The 14586-nt window shown below is 42.1% G+C and overlaps 1 protein-coding gene across 3 annotated transcripts; it reads left to right on the top strand.

The window, feature by feature from the left end:
• Nucleotides 1-644: 644 nt before the first annotated feature.
• On the top strand, nt 645-14491 carry zgc:123305. Of its 3 annotated transcripts, none has more exons than XM_041955872.1 (20): nt 645-706; nt 5449-5649; nt 5730-5825; nt 5953-6224; nt 6585-6692; nt 6821-6932; nt 7047-7878; nt 8038-8131; nt 8308-8495; nt 8613-8706; nt 8868-8937; nt 9128-9220; nt 9565-9623; nt 10519-10669; nt 10769-10917; nt 11068-11154; nt 11596-11748; nt 11838-11952; nt 12390-12493; nt 12825-14491. In XM_041955872.1, exons 2-20 carry the CDS (start codon nt 5458-5460, stop codon nt 12973-12975), a joined length of 3120 nt encoding a protein of 1039 aa, XP_041811806.1. In that variant the 5' UTR covers nt 645-706; nt 5449-5457; the 3' UTR covers nt 12976-14491. The 3 variants fall into 3 exon arrangements, with proteins under 3 accessions (XP_041811806.1, XP_041811790.1, XP_041811797.1); XM_041955856.1 differs by lacking the exon at nt 645-706 and adding an exon at nt 2093-3067; XM_041955863.1 differs by lacking the exon at nt 645-706 and adding an exon at nt 2289-3067 and having other exon boundaries at nt 6824-6932.
• The last annotated feature ends 95 nt before the right edge of the window (nt 14492-14586 follow it).

The following is a 14586-nucleotide window of genomic DNA, read 5'->3' on the forward strand; positions in this document are numbered from 1 at the left end:
CTTCCGCCCTGGGACTGAATTTAGCACAACAACATCTGCATTAGAGCAGAGGAGCACTTCATGCAAGCACTGCTGTTTGTGTTTACTGTAAATATTTAACTGTCCTCTAGTATATAACATTTATTTTACACGGTAATATAGGCAAAGCCTGTTGAACGTAAAGAGTAAATACATGTTCATGTGCCTTTTTCAAATTATTTTTGTAATAATGCTGTTGCATCAGTGGATGTTGTTTTACTAATTGAGGTGTATTAACTTTTAAGGCTGTTTCAGGGGGCAGATGTGTGTCATGTGAGTTAACAACAGTTATACTTCAGACGTCAATTTCCAACGTTTCGTAAGGGCTTTGTTGTAGTTTAACTAAGAGGCTCTGTTCACTGAGATTGTGCCAGTCAACCGCCAAAAACAATGTTTGCCAGTAAGCTCTAATATGTCCATGAATTCTTAACATATTAAATAAAATGTAGTATATTATTATAACCAGTTTATTCCTTATAATACACTACAAAGACATATTTAAAACTAAAGGAATGTACGCATGATTGAACGCTTTGTTTACAAAATAATGTGAGAGGCGGGTCGTGTGGTCTTTTTCAGTTTGCTCATTGGCTGTTGGAGTGACTGACTCGTGTTATGCGCATGCGCAGTATACTAGGAAGCGTCCAGGAGGGTATTTGTTTTCTCAATCTGAAAAGTCACCCGAGAGGTAAGCAGCCGTCTACACTCTCCGAGCATCAGCGCGGAAAGCCTAAACTGTCTGTAACATCTTCAACAGTCGTGGAAGATGTTAACTAGCCAGACTTAGCAGAGTTATGTCACTTTGTAACATTACTTTTTACTCGCTGTAGCCCGCACGTAGCCCGTTAAGGCAAATCGTAAAGATGTTTCAGCACTGAACTCGCTGTCAAACATAGCACATTTGTAATGAAGTTCTGAACGATGAACAGGTAGCTGCAGCTGTTTTTATGCAGAAGACGCGTCTCTAGTTTTAAAGCGTTTGAATTCAAGCAGACTTGTTTCTTTGCTAGTGTTAAAGTGTCGACAGTTTCAATGGCCAACGCTGGATTGCGCCATTCGATGATACTGTGCGGACAACCGTTGCGGAAGTTGTCAGACTGTGTGTGTAACTCTAATTATCTGGCATGTAGCAACACATGGCTAATTTAAACTGAATAAAACTGTCTTTAACTTACGTGTCATTAAAAAAAAAATCCTGTAGGAACTGCTGTTCTTTACAAGACCGTCACCTAATTTTCCTGCACCCTGAGGGACTGACTTTATCAGCAGCCTCTGAATCAGTGATGGTGACACATATTATGCAATAGTAAAATCTGATGTAACAGACATTTTAGAGTTGTTGTTTTTTTATGCAGCAGATACTGAATCACATTGCATCAGAGTGTGGTGACCTTGGTGTGTGTCCCAGGAGGAAATGGCCAGTACAAGCCAAGACCACTCTGTCCACACACCGGGCTGGCTCTAAACACTGGAAAAGGAAGCACATCTGCAGCAGTGTGTGTCATCAGCAGCCACTTTGGTACTTTATTAAGCAAAAAGGTCAAAGTTTTGATCATTCACCATTCAGAGCTTCATTAAGAATTTTAGGTTATTTTGAAGTGAGTATCTGTCAGCTTTGTGTTGTTGGCGTGTTGGGCATGTTTCAGAACAAATTTTTGTAGACAGATGACTAATCAGTCAATCAAAAAATGAATCTACAGATTAATACACAGTGAAAACAGTGGTTATTTGCAGATCTAGTGTCAGCGTCGTCAGTTTGAATTCCTCAGTGAGTGAACATAGAGGCAGTGAACCTTGGAACTGTGCCAGTTTACGCATGAGGGATGAGCACAGGAATGTGCTTAATACATTAGAAACATTTGAACCTTGTACATCAGTTACACTCCCCCATCTGTCTCTGCTGTCACCTCCTACTGCCCTACATTTTATCGTCTTTCACTACTATTGTCTACTGCGGGCTTTTGTCTTTAGCGCTTTTTAAATACAGCTGACCTGGCAGTTTCAGTCAAGTATCACTCCGAATCAAGTACAGGAGCCTGAATGGGTGCAGAAAGAGGTAATTCACATCAAAAGGCCACGAGCTACACACTAAAATTTAACATTTGTGCTGCTGGTTCAGTCACATGATAGGCTAGAGTGTTACCATTTCTTTCTTTGTCTGCTTTTACTGCACAAGGCTGATTAGCTACATCAGCTCTTATGACTTCTGTTTTTTGCTCAACGCTGCTTTCCAGCTGAGGCCTACCTTTCTGTCGTGTCCTCCTCCACAGGCAGCACAGGCTCTGATTTCCATCAAAGTTTCAAAAAGTTATTTGCTCGAGCTCCTCCCAAGTCGGCTAGGCTTTTGAAGGATTTTCCAGTGCTGGTAGAGCGTGACTGCTGGAGAATCCCTCTCATCTTTGATGGTCCAGAGAGCTGTGGTCAAGCCCAGAAGCTGTGTGATCGCACAGTTTGTGTGTGTGCGTTTCCATGCCAAGCGTGTTTGAATAGCCTGTCCAAGCCTTTCAGAAACTGCTGGTCTGGCTGTCATGTGTAGTGCAAGTGGGGAAGTATGAATTCAGTGTGACAGGAGAGTGTGTGTGCGCTTGTGAAATTGTGTGAGATAGAGGAAGCATCGGTGTGTGACTGAATATACTGGGACTCTCTCATGGATTGCTATATTTTGCGTCCGAGCTCAGACCAGAGAGGACCGGAGCGCTGTCATCTCTGATGACCACTGATCAAGTGGAAAGTTCTATTTAGCTGAGCAGTTATAATCAACTGCACAACCTTTTGTAGCCACGTCTCAGTTATCAAAGCTAAAAAATGTAGCTTTACATCTACAGACAGATATGGGGGGGTTAATTGGCTCTAACGCTGAGGTGTAGCTGAGCATCCTCGGGAATGGAGTTGACAGGTTCCTCTGGTGGAAATGGAGGTAACGTTTCTTCTTGAGACTGTTCCTGAGCTCCTGTGCTGGGAAAAGCCTTTGTAGTGGTGTCGCATGGCAGAAGGGAGGTCAAGGGAGCACAGCCTGGTTGGAAGGGGACATCCACATCCTTCAGTGTGGGTAAGACATAAGATTGGTAATGTGGACTATGAACAGATGATGCTATAGACAGGTTTGAGTCACCCTTTTTGTTTTCAGCCACTCAAATTTATTAAGACTTTGTTTTGTTTTTCCTCAGGATATTAAAGCAGTAATCAAATGTTCGATCTAAAAAATTCTGAGGCTCAGTAGAACCTGACACATCTCATCTCTTGTGATCCATTTTGTTACTAAGTTGTGTCAGCCAAAACAAAACAAAACATTATAAGATTCACAAAGGTAGAATTTATTGCAGAGCTGTAGTAGTGACTTGAAAATTAGAGTGAAGTTACCTCCTCTGACCTCCAGCTTCAGTTTGTTGCAGTATGCAAATCTTTACTACATGATCATTTTAAATTAAAATAGTATTGCATATGAAAGGTGCTGCTAAGGCTAATTGAGGGCACATGCTTGCCCCTAAATGCCACAGAAACTGCTTTGATGGCCCTGCAGTGTTGTTGCAGGTCCAAACTAGGCCAAATGCAATGTTTTCAGTAGCCTTTGGCAACATTTGACTTGTCGTCTTACTGAAGCTACTTGTTGTTGGACATTTTTTTGGCCTGCTGAAGAGAAAATGATACATAATGGACATAATTGAATTGACCCTTGTTTTTCAACCTAAGTTATAATGAACTTTTGAAAATCAGCTGTTCTCTTTGGTCTCACACTTACTGTCTTACTGTGTGGACAAATAAATGTTATTTTGCACTATGTCTAACTACACTGGAACCACACCTAAGTGAACCTTTTAACAGCATCGTCATAGTTCCTGTTGTCTTAGTGACAAACCTCTACATACGTGTCATCTTCCATCCCAGCTGTTGACCTTTAGCCCTTTAGTCATGATGGTCAATATTGTGTTGTCAAAACTTTAGAAATACCGCCCTTTCAGTCGTTAAAGAGACATCCTTCAGTTTGGTTCATTCATTCATGACGCTGACATTTGAATATTAAATCAACATTCAAGAACATTCAGCTTCTTTTATTTGGTATATATCCATCCATTCTGTTAAAATGTGGTATTCCTACACAGCTGCAGATAAAGATCAGACTCCACTATTATATTATTAGTATTATGCTATTTCTAGAAATGGATTCCAGTGTTGGCTGCGTAGCCGTCTGACTGTGACTGTTTCCGACTGATGCGATCCAATTTTCTCCAGAGTGCAGTAAAGTCCAAATGTCAAAATTAAAAAGACTTTTAACTATCAAAATATTCAGCCTCAATCCATATTTGTTGTTGCTGTTAAGCTTTTAAAAAACATTTCCACTGTGGTCAAAAAACGATTTGCTCTGCAGCTTGCTGCACACAAAGGGAAGCTAATCTGTATTATGAGAGCGTTCTAGCAGCTATAAGACAAAGGGTGCGATTATATTTCCTAATAAGTTTTATGCCATTATTGGATTAACTTGCTGCCTAACTGCATTTATGGTGACAGAACAGAGACGTTATATTCATTAAAGAAAGCTGATTTACTAAAAAGAGTACAGCCTGAGTTTGGAGTTAACTTAGTGGAGATGTAAAGCTCTGAAGGGATGCACCGATCAGACAGATATCAGATATCGGTCCGATACTGACTCAAATAGCTGGATTGGGTACGAGTGACAGTGGGGCAGATCTATTCAGTTCAGTTCTATGTTGTTTTGTATGTTGTATGTATTCTATGTTCACGTCTACAATTTGCACTAAACATTTACAAAGAATTTGGATTCCTGTTCATTTTGAATGTTGAAAGTTACTTGTTTATACTACTTGTGTGAATTGTGATTTATCAACTTTGTTTCCACTAGTTTGTGACTCAGCTGTGATTTAATGTTAACATTCTGGTGCCTCATTTAATGCAGTTGTATTGTTTTATACTGGAATTTTAATTACTGACCAATTCGTTGCTGCATTTAAAAGGTTTACACTGTAATTCCTCTTAACTTTGAAGATTTATTACCAAGCTGCTTTTGCACGATTATTTATTATTTTAACAATAAATAACAACAGAGTCAGTGAGTCAAGCCTGATGCTGCCTCAGACATAAAAGAATGAACGCAGTTTCCTGCACACAGTGAGACTTCCAGCTTATTGATTAAAGACTGGTATCAGAATAGAAAAAAGTTTCTGTTAAAATGCTTAAAGTCATACATCCTTAATACGCTTTCTTGAATGTCATCTGCTTTTTAGTTTGGTTAATTGGATGACTAGAATGAGAAGTTGTAATTCTGTAATAGCAGCTTTTATATTTACTATAAATGGATGAGATTGTTTTTAAATGCTGTTGACACTGTGGAAAAAGAGGGTGAAGGATCAAACCGCAGACAGCTGAAAACAGTGAATGCAGACACCGTTCTCACTTCTTGTTTTTTTGTTTCAGACCCAAACCATGAATATTGTGGGCCAGTTGGCAGAGACAGTGTTTGTGACAGTGAAGGAGCTGTACCGTGGCCTTAACCCTGCCACTCTTACCGGAGGGATCGACGTCATTGTGGTGCGGCAGCCTGATGGATCGTTCCAGTGTTCCCCCTTTCACGTCCGCTTTGGCAAGCTGGGCGTGCTGCGCTCCAAGGAGAAAATTGTCAGTGTTTTCTACTGCAGTTATTTCTCTCTCTGCTTTTGCTCATTCTTTGACACACATGTGCATCGCTGTGATTTAAGGTGGACATTGAGATAAATGGAGAATCGGTTGACCTACACATGAAGCTGGGTGACAATGGAGAGGCTTTTTTTGTGGAGGAAAATGAAAACATGGAGGTAAGATGACCAACATTTGAGGACTGCAGGCTTAAGCTCTTCATAATAACCATTTTCTTAATTCTTTTGTAGGAGTGCATCAGTTTAGTGCCTAATTCTGAAGTTTCCTTTGTATCCCCCCTGTCAGTCTCAAGTCCCAGCCCATCTGTGCACCTCCCCAATTCCTCTTGAAGTCCTGGAGGAGATCGAGGAGACCACTGAAGGATCCTTCATCGCCGGGTCTGGCGCTCGCAGGAAGAAACGCCGTCGCAAACGCATGCGTTCTGACACTCACCTGAGAGAAGAGGCCAGCTCCTCATCAGATGAGAGAGAGAGAGAGAAGGAGTGGGAGAGAGAAGGTGATCGGGCCGGGCAGGAGAGTCCTGCTAAAGAGCAGCCCATCACACCACTGCAATGCAGGTCAGTGTTCAAAACAGATACGCTCTTAGCTTCCTGCAAACAGGAAAGAGCTTCATCTACAGTAATGTCAAGGAGCTGCTGAAATTACAGTGCTTTTGAAACACCTTGTAAGAAGACAGTGAGATGTGTTTTGTGACTGATTGGCCTCAGGGACTCAGATTTGTCCTTGTCTTTATTTATTATTGCTGACCTCGTTACATTTTTGTGGCACAGTATTTCAACATTTTGCTCTATTGCACCATTTAATTCTCAGCGGGTTTAATAGGAGCAACCTTTGCGCAGGGAGTCCCGTGATTCAGTTCACGCCTTCAAAGTTAACACAGTCGTTAAAAAAAATTATCTTCTTGTGGTGTTTCAAAGTAAATCGGTGTACTACTCGCTGTCTGACGAGCTAAATGAGGAGCTGGGGGCCACACAGACCAGAGACACTCATCCACACTCAGATGGAGAGCAGTCGCCCTCAGAAAGGTGAGCAGGGTTAATTTTTACTGTAAATTAACAGATGTATTTGTTTGTACTGAGCAACCTCACAGAGATGAAATCAGATTGATTTATTCATTGGCTCTTGTCCTTTTTCTCTTCATCTTTCTTCTCAGCAGTGTGTTCTGCAGCCGGCCATCCTCTCCGAAGAGCGACTCTGAGCTGCTGGTTAAATCCCAGGAGTCCTCTGGGCCTCAGATACAGTGGAACTGGGGAGGTTTTCCCATGGTATGGCAACACACACACATACTGTACTCTCACACACACACAGATGTAGATGCTTTTGAGATTGTCATGCTGACACACAGTCTCAAATTGGCCTCTCTGCCCTCCCCCTCACAGCTGTGCCAGTCAGAGAGGACACCGCTCATCTCCCCTTCCAGCAGCTCGCATTTCCGCACCATCGAGAGACAGAACTCCTTTGACATGGGCTATGAGCCGGTGATCAACTGTGGCAGAGTGGGCAGCGTAACAGTGGTCAGGCCACAACCCAGGACTCACTCCCTAGACCTAGGTAGCCACGCTATGCAAACCACCCCTTTATCCAAAGAGAAAATCTCTCACATTGCTCATTCCACCCCCAGTAACCTCTCCAGCTCTGCTGCTTCATCAGCAAAGACCAACATGGACTCAATACCAGCACTTGAATCCACAGTAGAGGAAGCCGAGATCTCATCTTCTTATTCAGCCAATCTAATTAATGGCACGGACTCTCTTGGCAACAAAGAAAGCACAACCAATGTTGAGCATATTAGCACTGTGACTGACATAATTAGCCCCTCAATGACAAATAGCGTGGTCAGTGTGACCGAACCAAAAAACACGCTAAAGCAGCTCATCAAAGAGAGTGAAGACTGCGCAGTCACAGCAACAAGTCCGAGTAGCACGGAGTTAGCAGATCCACAACAGCAGGGTGCCTTGTTGGAGCAAAGTGAACAGGGATCCACCAGCAGTGCCCCTGTCAGTGAGGGGGACAGTGGGATAGATCCCTGTGCTGAGGGTGGGGAGGAGGATGCTGGATCTGGAGGGACTGAAGGGTCAGAAGGAGACTCACTGACCAACAAAACTGCACCAGAAGCTGAAGGGAGAGATGCTGATGCCAGCTGGAGTGCTGCAGAGGGGTTAGCACACACTTCTGATGCAGCCTCCAAAGTGGAGCAGCAGGACAAGAAAGGTGAAGCATTTTTCTAAGCTCTCTCATTTAATTGACTTTTTTTGCGTCCTTACACTTTATGTGTCTTTTAAGTCTCATTTTAGACTTTGTTTTAAAATAATTCTGCCGCCAGTTTGTGTCAGTGTTCACCAGTTGGGTTCATGTGTCGTTTTGTTGCAGGTAAACGTAATCACCATCTAGGACCAGCTGATATTTACTTAGATGATCTGACCACGTTGGACCCTGAGGTGGCTGCACTCTACTTCCCCAAGAGGTAAAAAGACACAAAATGGATATCCCTCCCAAGACAGGCAGTGATGTCACTAATTCCCACAGTGTCCAGAGTGATGAATTCCAGTGAAATAACTCAATAACCCAGTAATTGTGTTCTGCTTTCAAAGAAGTTTTACCCTTTATTGGGGAAGATCTAAGTGTCTGTTGTCCCTGCAGCGAGGCAGAGGGAGCATCTCCGCAGGGGCCGGAGCAGGGCTCCCGCTCCGGGAGCCAATCACCTCAGTCAGTGGGCAGCGGGGCCATGGACAGCGGCACAGAATACCTGTCAGATTCCACCTCCTACAACATGGATGTCAGCATGTCCCTTTGTGGACAAGAGGGCGACACCAGCCAAATCACTAAAGGTATGTGAGCGAATCCCTGCTGGTGTTCTGTTCAACATGTGCCCTTACATGAAGGTACGGGCAGCATCTCCCAGTGGAGTAAAGTCAGCTGCCATGTTGTTTTTTCCGTTAATCCAGAAAAGTTTATGGAGCACATTGTGACATACCAGGACTTTGCCAACAATCCAGGAATCATTGAGGATCCAAGCCTTGTGGTCTGCATCAACTCCAAGTAAGATCTGGAATTTAGATATTTATTGGTTTACTCCTACAATCTGCATTTCAAAATGTTTGCTGTTGTTAGTGCATTTATTTAAGAGGATGTTCTTAAATGGTCATTTCAAACATGTTTCTATCTGTGACTGTTCATCAGCTGGTTTTAATCTCTCACAGCTATTATAACTGGGCAGTGGCTGCTCCAATGGTTTTGTCAATGACAACATTCCAGAAAAACCTACCCAAGGTATTGTTTCTACGCTCCACTTCAGTAATGTTTGCCGTCAGTAACAAACATTAATCAAGCTTATTGCCGAGCACTTTTTAATGATCCACAAGTTGACAACGTAAGCCAGATAAGACCTCAGTTAGCCAGTGAACATGATGACAGGTCTAATAACATCATTGCCCTCGTTTTGTGTGTGTGTGTCGTATAGAGTACAATAGAGCAGCTGGTGAAGGACAAGATGCCCAAAAAGTCTGGACGCTGGTGGTTCTCTTGGAGGAGAAGAGACATGGACAATAACCAGGTACATTCTGAGGAACTGCTGTTAATGGTTTCTGACTGAGTTGCGATGGTATGCCAGCAAGACAAGAAATGTTACATGTTTGCGCCGGCACTAATTGCATGAACTAATCCGTCCATTGTTATTAACAGGGTTTTCAGGTGCAGCATTGTTAGTAGGGTTGGTTTGTATTCTCTGTCCATGTTGTAAGACATGAGAGGTACAAGGGTGGTAGAGATTGAAGCAAGTGAAGGGTTATGTCAGACACAACTGCTTGCTGTACGGCCTGTTTACAAAAGACATCATTGCCATTTGACTTCATTGCTGGTTAGAATGTGCCTGACTGTGTAACCTCGCTCGTTTTTCAGCAAAAGAACTCAAAGGATGAGCAAGAGGAGCCGCTGGCAAGTGTTTCTACCACAGTAAAGTAAGCCACCTCACTAAGAAAATGACCCAACACAAGATAATAAACCTTATAAAACCTTACATGCTGTGTGTCAGTTGGAATTTTCTCCTGCTGATCCACAGCTGTTTGGCTGCCCGCTAATGTTTGAGTTTACTTAAGGACATTCAGACGTTTTGCTGGAAAGGGAAGAGGAGTTCTAGTCAATTCTGTAAATATTCCAAAAAACCTAGCCAGAAATACTGGCTTTTGCTTGTAGCTCCATGTCAGAAAAGGAATTAAAAGCAGGAATCAAATATAGCTGTAATCAGCAGCAGTTATGTCAGAGGCCTCATCTGCTTCCATTAATTTCATCCAAATGTCAAATTCAGACTTTGGTGGGGACTTGTATCTTGTCTGCTGAATTCCTTCTTTTTATTGATTAAGTCCTGATGATCCTCCATAGACAAACACAACTGCAGTGGAAACAGATGAAAACACAAAGAATAATCACAGTTGTGCTCTCTGTGAACTAGTCATAGTGCGTACTGTCACCTTTAGATTACCACAACACAAGCACTGATAACAAGGGGAAAGTTATTATTATAATGTTAAAGAAAAAAAGACAATATATTTTGTGTATCAATTGAGGCTTTCAGCATGTAGTTTACCATTGCACCACCAGGGAGTGCCAAAGTTTGATCCATGTAGTATGTTACTCAGGTAATATTCTCAAAAACAGTTATCATGACCCTGAACGATTAGTAGCTTCTGTATGTCAGCGTTAGGCAACATTAAAGCTTAAGATATCTGACAGCCAATCAGTTTTCATGCATTTTATTTGCCAGTGTTTCTGTTTGAATTGTGTTTCTCACAGTGTATCTATTGCTAATTATTGATAACTCCCGGAGTTTTAATTTGAGGCGCGTTGTTTCTCCAGAGCCACTTTGGATGACATCGAGAGTGATGAGGCAGCGGGCCTCGGTCGAAAAGCCATCATTGCTGCCAGCCTGTCGACAGAAACCCTCAACGCCACTCAGTGTATCAGCCAGATGTACCGCAAATCACTACGTCTGACCTCTGAACAGATAGTAAGAGATACAACGTGCACACACAGCCACATTAAATTTTACCCTGCTGTCTAATGCATGTAGAGGATGACCACTCTGACCATCTTTTCTCATAACCAGGAGCACTTAAACCTGCGCGAAGGAGCCAACAAGGTGGTGTTCAGTGTGACCACACAGTACCAAGGCACCTGTCGCTGTGAGGCTGCCATCTACCTGTGGAACTGGGACGATCGCGTCATCATATCAGACATAGACGGCACCATCACCAAGTAAAAACAACTGCCTTTTCTTGCACGCTATGGTGTATAGATAGATCGACTGACAACTGGATACAGAGCCATTCATTCAGAGCGCCTGATTGGTGTGACAGATGCATTGTCACAGTATTGTGAGCTGTCTTCACTGTTTGTCTCCTGCAGGTCTGATGCTCTGGGTCATATTCTACCTCAGTTTGGAAAAGACTGGACACATAAAGGCATCGCCAAACTCTACCACAAAATACACCAGTATGTCAAATTACTTTTTGGAAAATATTACCAGCAACACACATCATTGTCTTTGACAGGTTTTCTGTTCTTTTTTCCTTTTTTACAAGTTTCTTCACTTTCACACACATGACTCACACCACAGCAAACAAAAACAGATCCAGCGTATCCGCTGCTGATGATTTCACTCTGATGTCACTTCAGTCGATCGTCTAATCTGCTTTGCCAGATGTTTGTTTTCACATGTCTTATGTTGTGCTTTTCAAACAGAGTTCAGCTGTTCAGTTAATTGAACAAAGATTGAATTCTACTTGTGTGCTAAGCTTTTGTTACACAAATCTGAAGAAACGACAGTGCATGTGTGTTGTTGAAGGGATTCTGGAGCTTAATGCTTTATGTCAGAAGTATTTTCACATTTTTTTTTTTACTAAATTGCTAATATGGTTGCTCCTTTCCTTGTAGAAATGGCTATAAGTTCCTGTATTGTTCAGCACGGGCCATAGGTATGGCTGCCATCACTAAGGACTACCTCCAGTGGGTCAATGACAAAGGCACGGTCCTCCCTAAAGGGCCTGTACTGCTGGCTCCCAGCAGCCTCTTTTCAGCTCTACACAGGTAACAAATACTACTACTGAACTACTTTACAGAAAGTGCCCTTCTAAGACAGATATCCAGTTTGACTACGTCTGTCCTGACCTGTACAGGGAGGTTATTGAGAAGAAGCCGGAGGTTTTTAAAATTGCCTGTCTCAGTGACATCAGGGACCTGTTCAACCCACAGAGGCGGCCCTTCTACGCGGCCTTCGGCAACAGGACTAACGTAAGCAACGCCGCCGATTACCTCTTAATACAACAACAGCCTTCAGCAACAAGTCTATTGTCAGTCAAGCTTTTCCAGGTGCTGAGTTGCATATTGGTTGTGATTGTAGCCTCTGGGTTCATACATAATCACAAAACATTGTGCCTGTTAGGGGAAAAAGCAAATAACACGCCCAGGTGTGATTTATGAATGTTTTTACCTCGTATTTAATGTGCACATCCTGTAAAATACTCCAGCAGGTAGAATGAAGTGTAACAGATGTAGAAGTAAAGTCTGGGGTTTGCTTGTGGGAATAAAGTAAATACTGGCTTAATGATTGATAGTGGATTAGAGCTGTAATAAACCATCTTTTTAGTGTACACAGGTACTGCAAAGGCTAAAGTGACACTGAAGCTGGTCTGTGTAACTCTGTTGCTCTGCTGCTCTTGATTTTGCAGGATGCGTATGCCTATAAGCAGGTTGGGGTGCCTGACACCAGGTTATTTACCGTCAACCCAAAAGGAGAGCTCATCCAGGAGAGGACTAAAGGCAACAAGTCCTCGTACGTGTGCCACAGAACACGGATACATATAAACACCTCTTCCAAGTTCATTTGTTCTTTAAAAACTTCTGAGTGTACCTGATTCTTAGTGATAGCAAGACATCAGTTCCTGAATCCCAGTGAGGATGACAGCGACATGTCGTATAGGCTGCACTAATTTTCACTGGGATTTTGCAAGAAACACAAACCTGTGTCATCAGAATAGTTAGAGATGGATTTGCATAAAAATTATGGACATGCAGCTTTTTCAGACACACGTTTGACAATTCATATATGTGCATTGTTATTTATTATGAATGGAGTTGTGACCATGTGTGTTTGTGTTTTGCAGGTACAGTCACCTCAGTGAGTTGGTGGAACATTTCTTCCCCATGCTGTCTATCGAGGGCAGCTCATCCACTGTGTTGAACTGTCCTGAGTACAGCAGTTTCTCTTACTGGAAGGAGCCTCTCCCAGAACTGGACCTGAATGCACTGCTGTAGACACACACACACGCCCATATTTACCAAAAGCCACACACACAAAGATTAAGGCGAGCACGAAGCCAGCACACACTCTTATCTTTGTTCGCTCCTTTTTCAGAGGATTTTTAAGGATTTTTCCCGACATGCCTGAATATTGCCTTGGATAGACCTGCCAACTTTAGTGCCTGTTTATAAAACACTGAAAAAACTGGAACACAAAGAGGCCACTGTCCTGTCAGACCAAGACTGAGCAAATTAAGTCATAAAACTCTAATCATTTCAAAACTAAGTGTGCAAAGCAGTATGCTGTACTTCATTTCAGTGCTTAAACTGACTGACTGTTTACGCAATATTTAGCTATTTTTATGTGGAAATCCAACAGTGAGCATGACTCAACTGGACAAATATGCCTTTAGACTGCTACAGTTTTTTGATATTGTGTGCACCAGAATCACAGTCATTCCAAAATAATGAATTTAAACAGTGTATATGTGTAACTCTCAACACTGTCAGCTCTGAACGCTTGCCAAAAACATGTAAGCATAGAAGTTGAGCTGTATTAGCTGAGTGTTAAGTGTTGCTTAAATCCTACATGTCAGAACTATCCAACTGCGATTGCCTGTTTTTTGTGATTGATCAGGAAATTTTCAGACCCGGCCACACACACACTCGCTCACACAGCTACAAAACAAACCTGTTATCCTTCATTCAATTGAAATTAGAGAATGTGTGTGTGAAAGAATGTGTGTCTCTGTGTTGTTGACAACAGGGAATGTCTTTGAATCTGAGCATTATGGGGAGGGGTTTTTGTACCAAGCAACCAAATATGGTGTGAGAATGTATTTAAAAAGCTGTGGATCTTTTTATTCTGTTTGACCCTGGTAAGGATGGGATAACTGTGGTGTGCCCAGAGCAGTGTTGAACATGATACTGTTCATCAGAGATCATTTTCTTGAAGCACAAAACTGTTTTCTAATTACATGTGACTCACCTGAGTCATAAGTATTTGTAGCTCTGCATGGGAAGCTAGACTTTAGCTGTGATCTGCTGAGTCATGCCTGCAGATTAATATGGAGTAGGAGTTAGCTGTAAGAGATGGTAGCATTAGTTTTTGTAATAATAAGCTGATCTGAGCAAATGATCTAAATGCACATTGTACTTCCTTTTGGGTACCACGCTACCAGCTTGAGAAATGTTTGTACACTACATGAATGCGGCGGGTCAGGCCGACAGCGACTTTAATTCCACAGATGTGTAAAACTGACCCTGCAGGGAAATTTACAGTAGCCTGGTGCTGTGCCTTTGTGTTAGAAAGACACTGCTATATTTATTGTTTTTGCTTGATCTTTCATCATCCAACTATGTGGAGATGCATTGGAGCTGAGGATTTTGCTGTTAAACCAAATGTATAGAATTACAAATAAATTTAAAACTCAACTGCTTGTTTGTCCTCCAGTTTTAATGTGAAATGATTGATTTCTCAGTATTTACATTATGATTTTTCTGTGTTTTTGGAAATAAAAGTTACATTTACAATTCACTGCATAGTATTTATTTATTTTTGTATTTTAACAACAGTATGTGTATGTGTGCAATAAAAGACACAGTCATTTTCACATGACTCATATA

Source organism: Chelmon rostratus, chromosome 2, assembly GCF_017976325.1.
Source record: "Chelmon rostratus isolate fCheRos1 chromosome 2, fCheRos1.pri, whole genome shotgun sequence".
In the NCBI taxonomy this organism is placed as follows: domain Eukaryota; kingdom Metazoa; phylum Chordata; class Actinopteri; order Chaetodontiformes; family Chaetodontidae; genus Chelmon; species Chelmon rostratus.

Coding starts and splice junctions, on each gene's coding strand:
- zgc:123305 (XM_041955856.1), top strand. CDS start 3,002: ATGGCAGAAGGGAGGTCAAGGGAGCACAGCCTGGTTGGAAGGGGACAT. Junction 11,953..12,389: donor CCTTCGGCAACAGGACTAAC/GTAAGCAACGCC, acceptor TTGATTTTGCAG/GATGCGTATGCCTATAAGCA. Junction 12,494..12,824: donor ACTAAAGGCAACAAGTCCTC/GTACGTGTGCCA, acceptor TGTGTTTTGCAG/GTACAGTCACCTCAGTGAGT.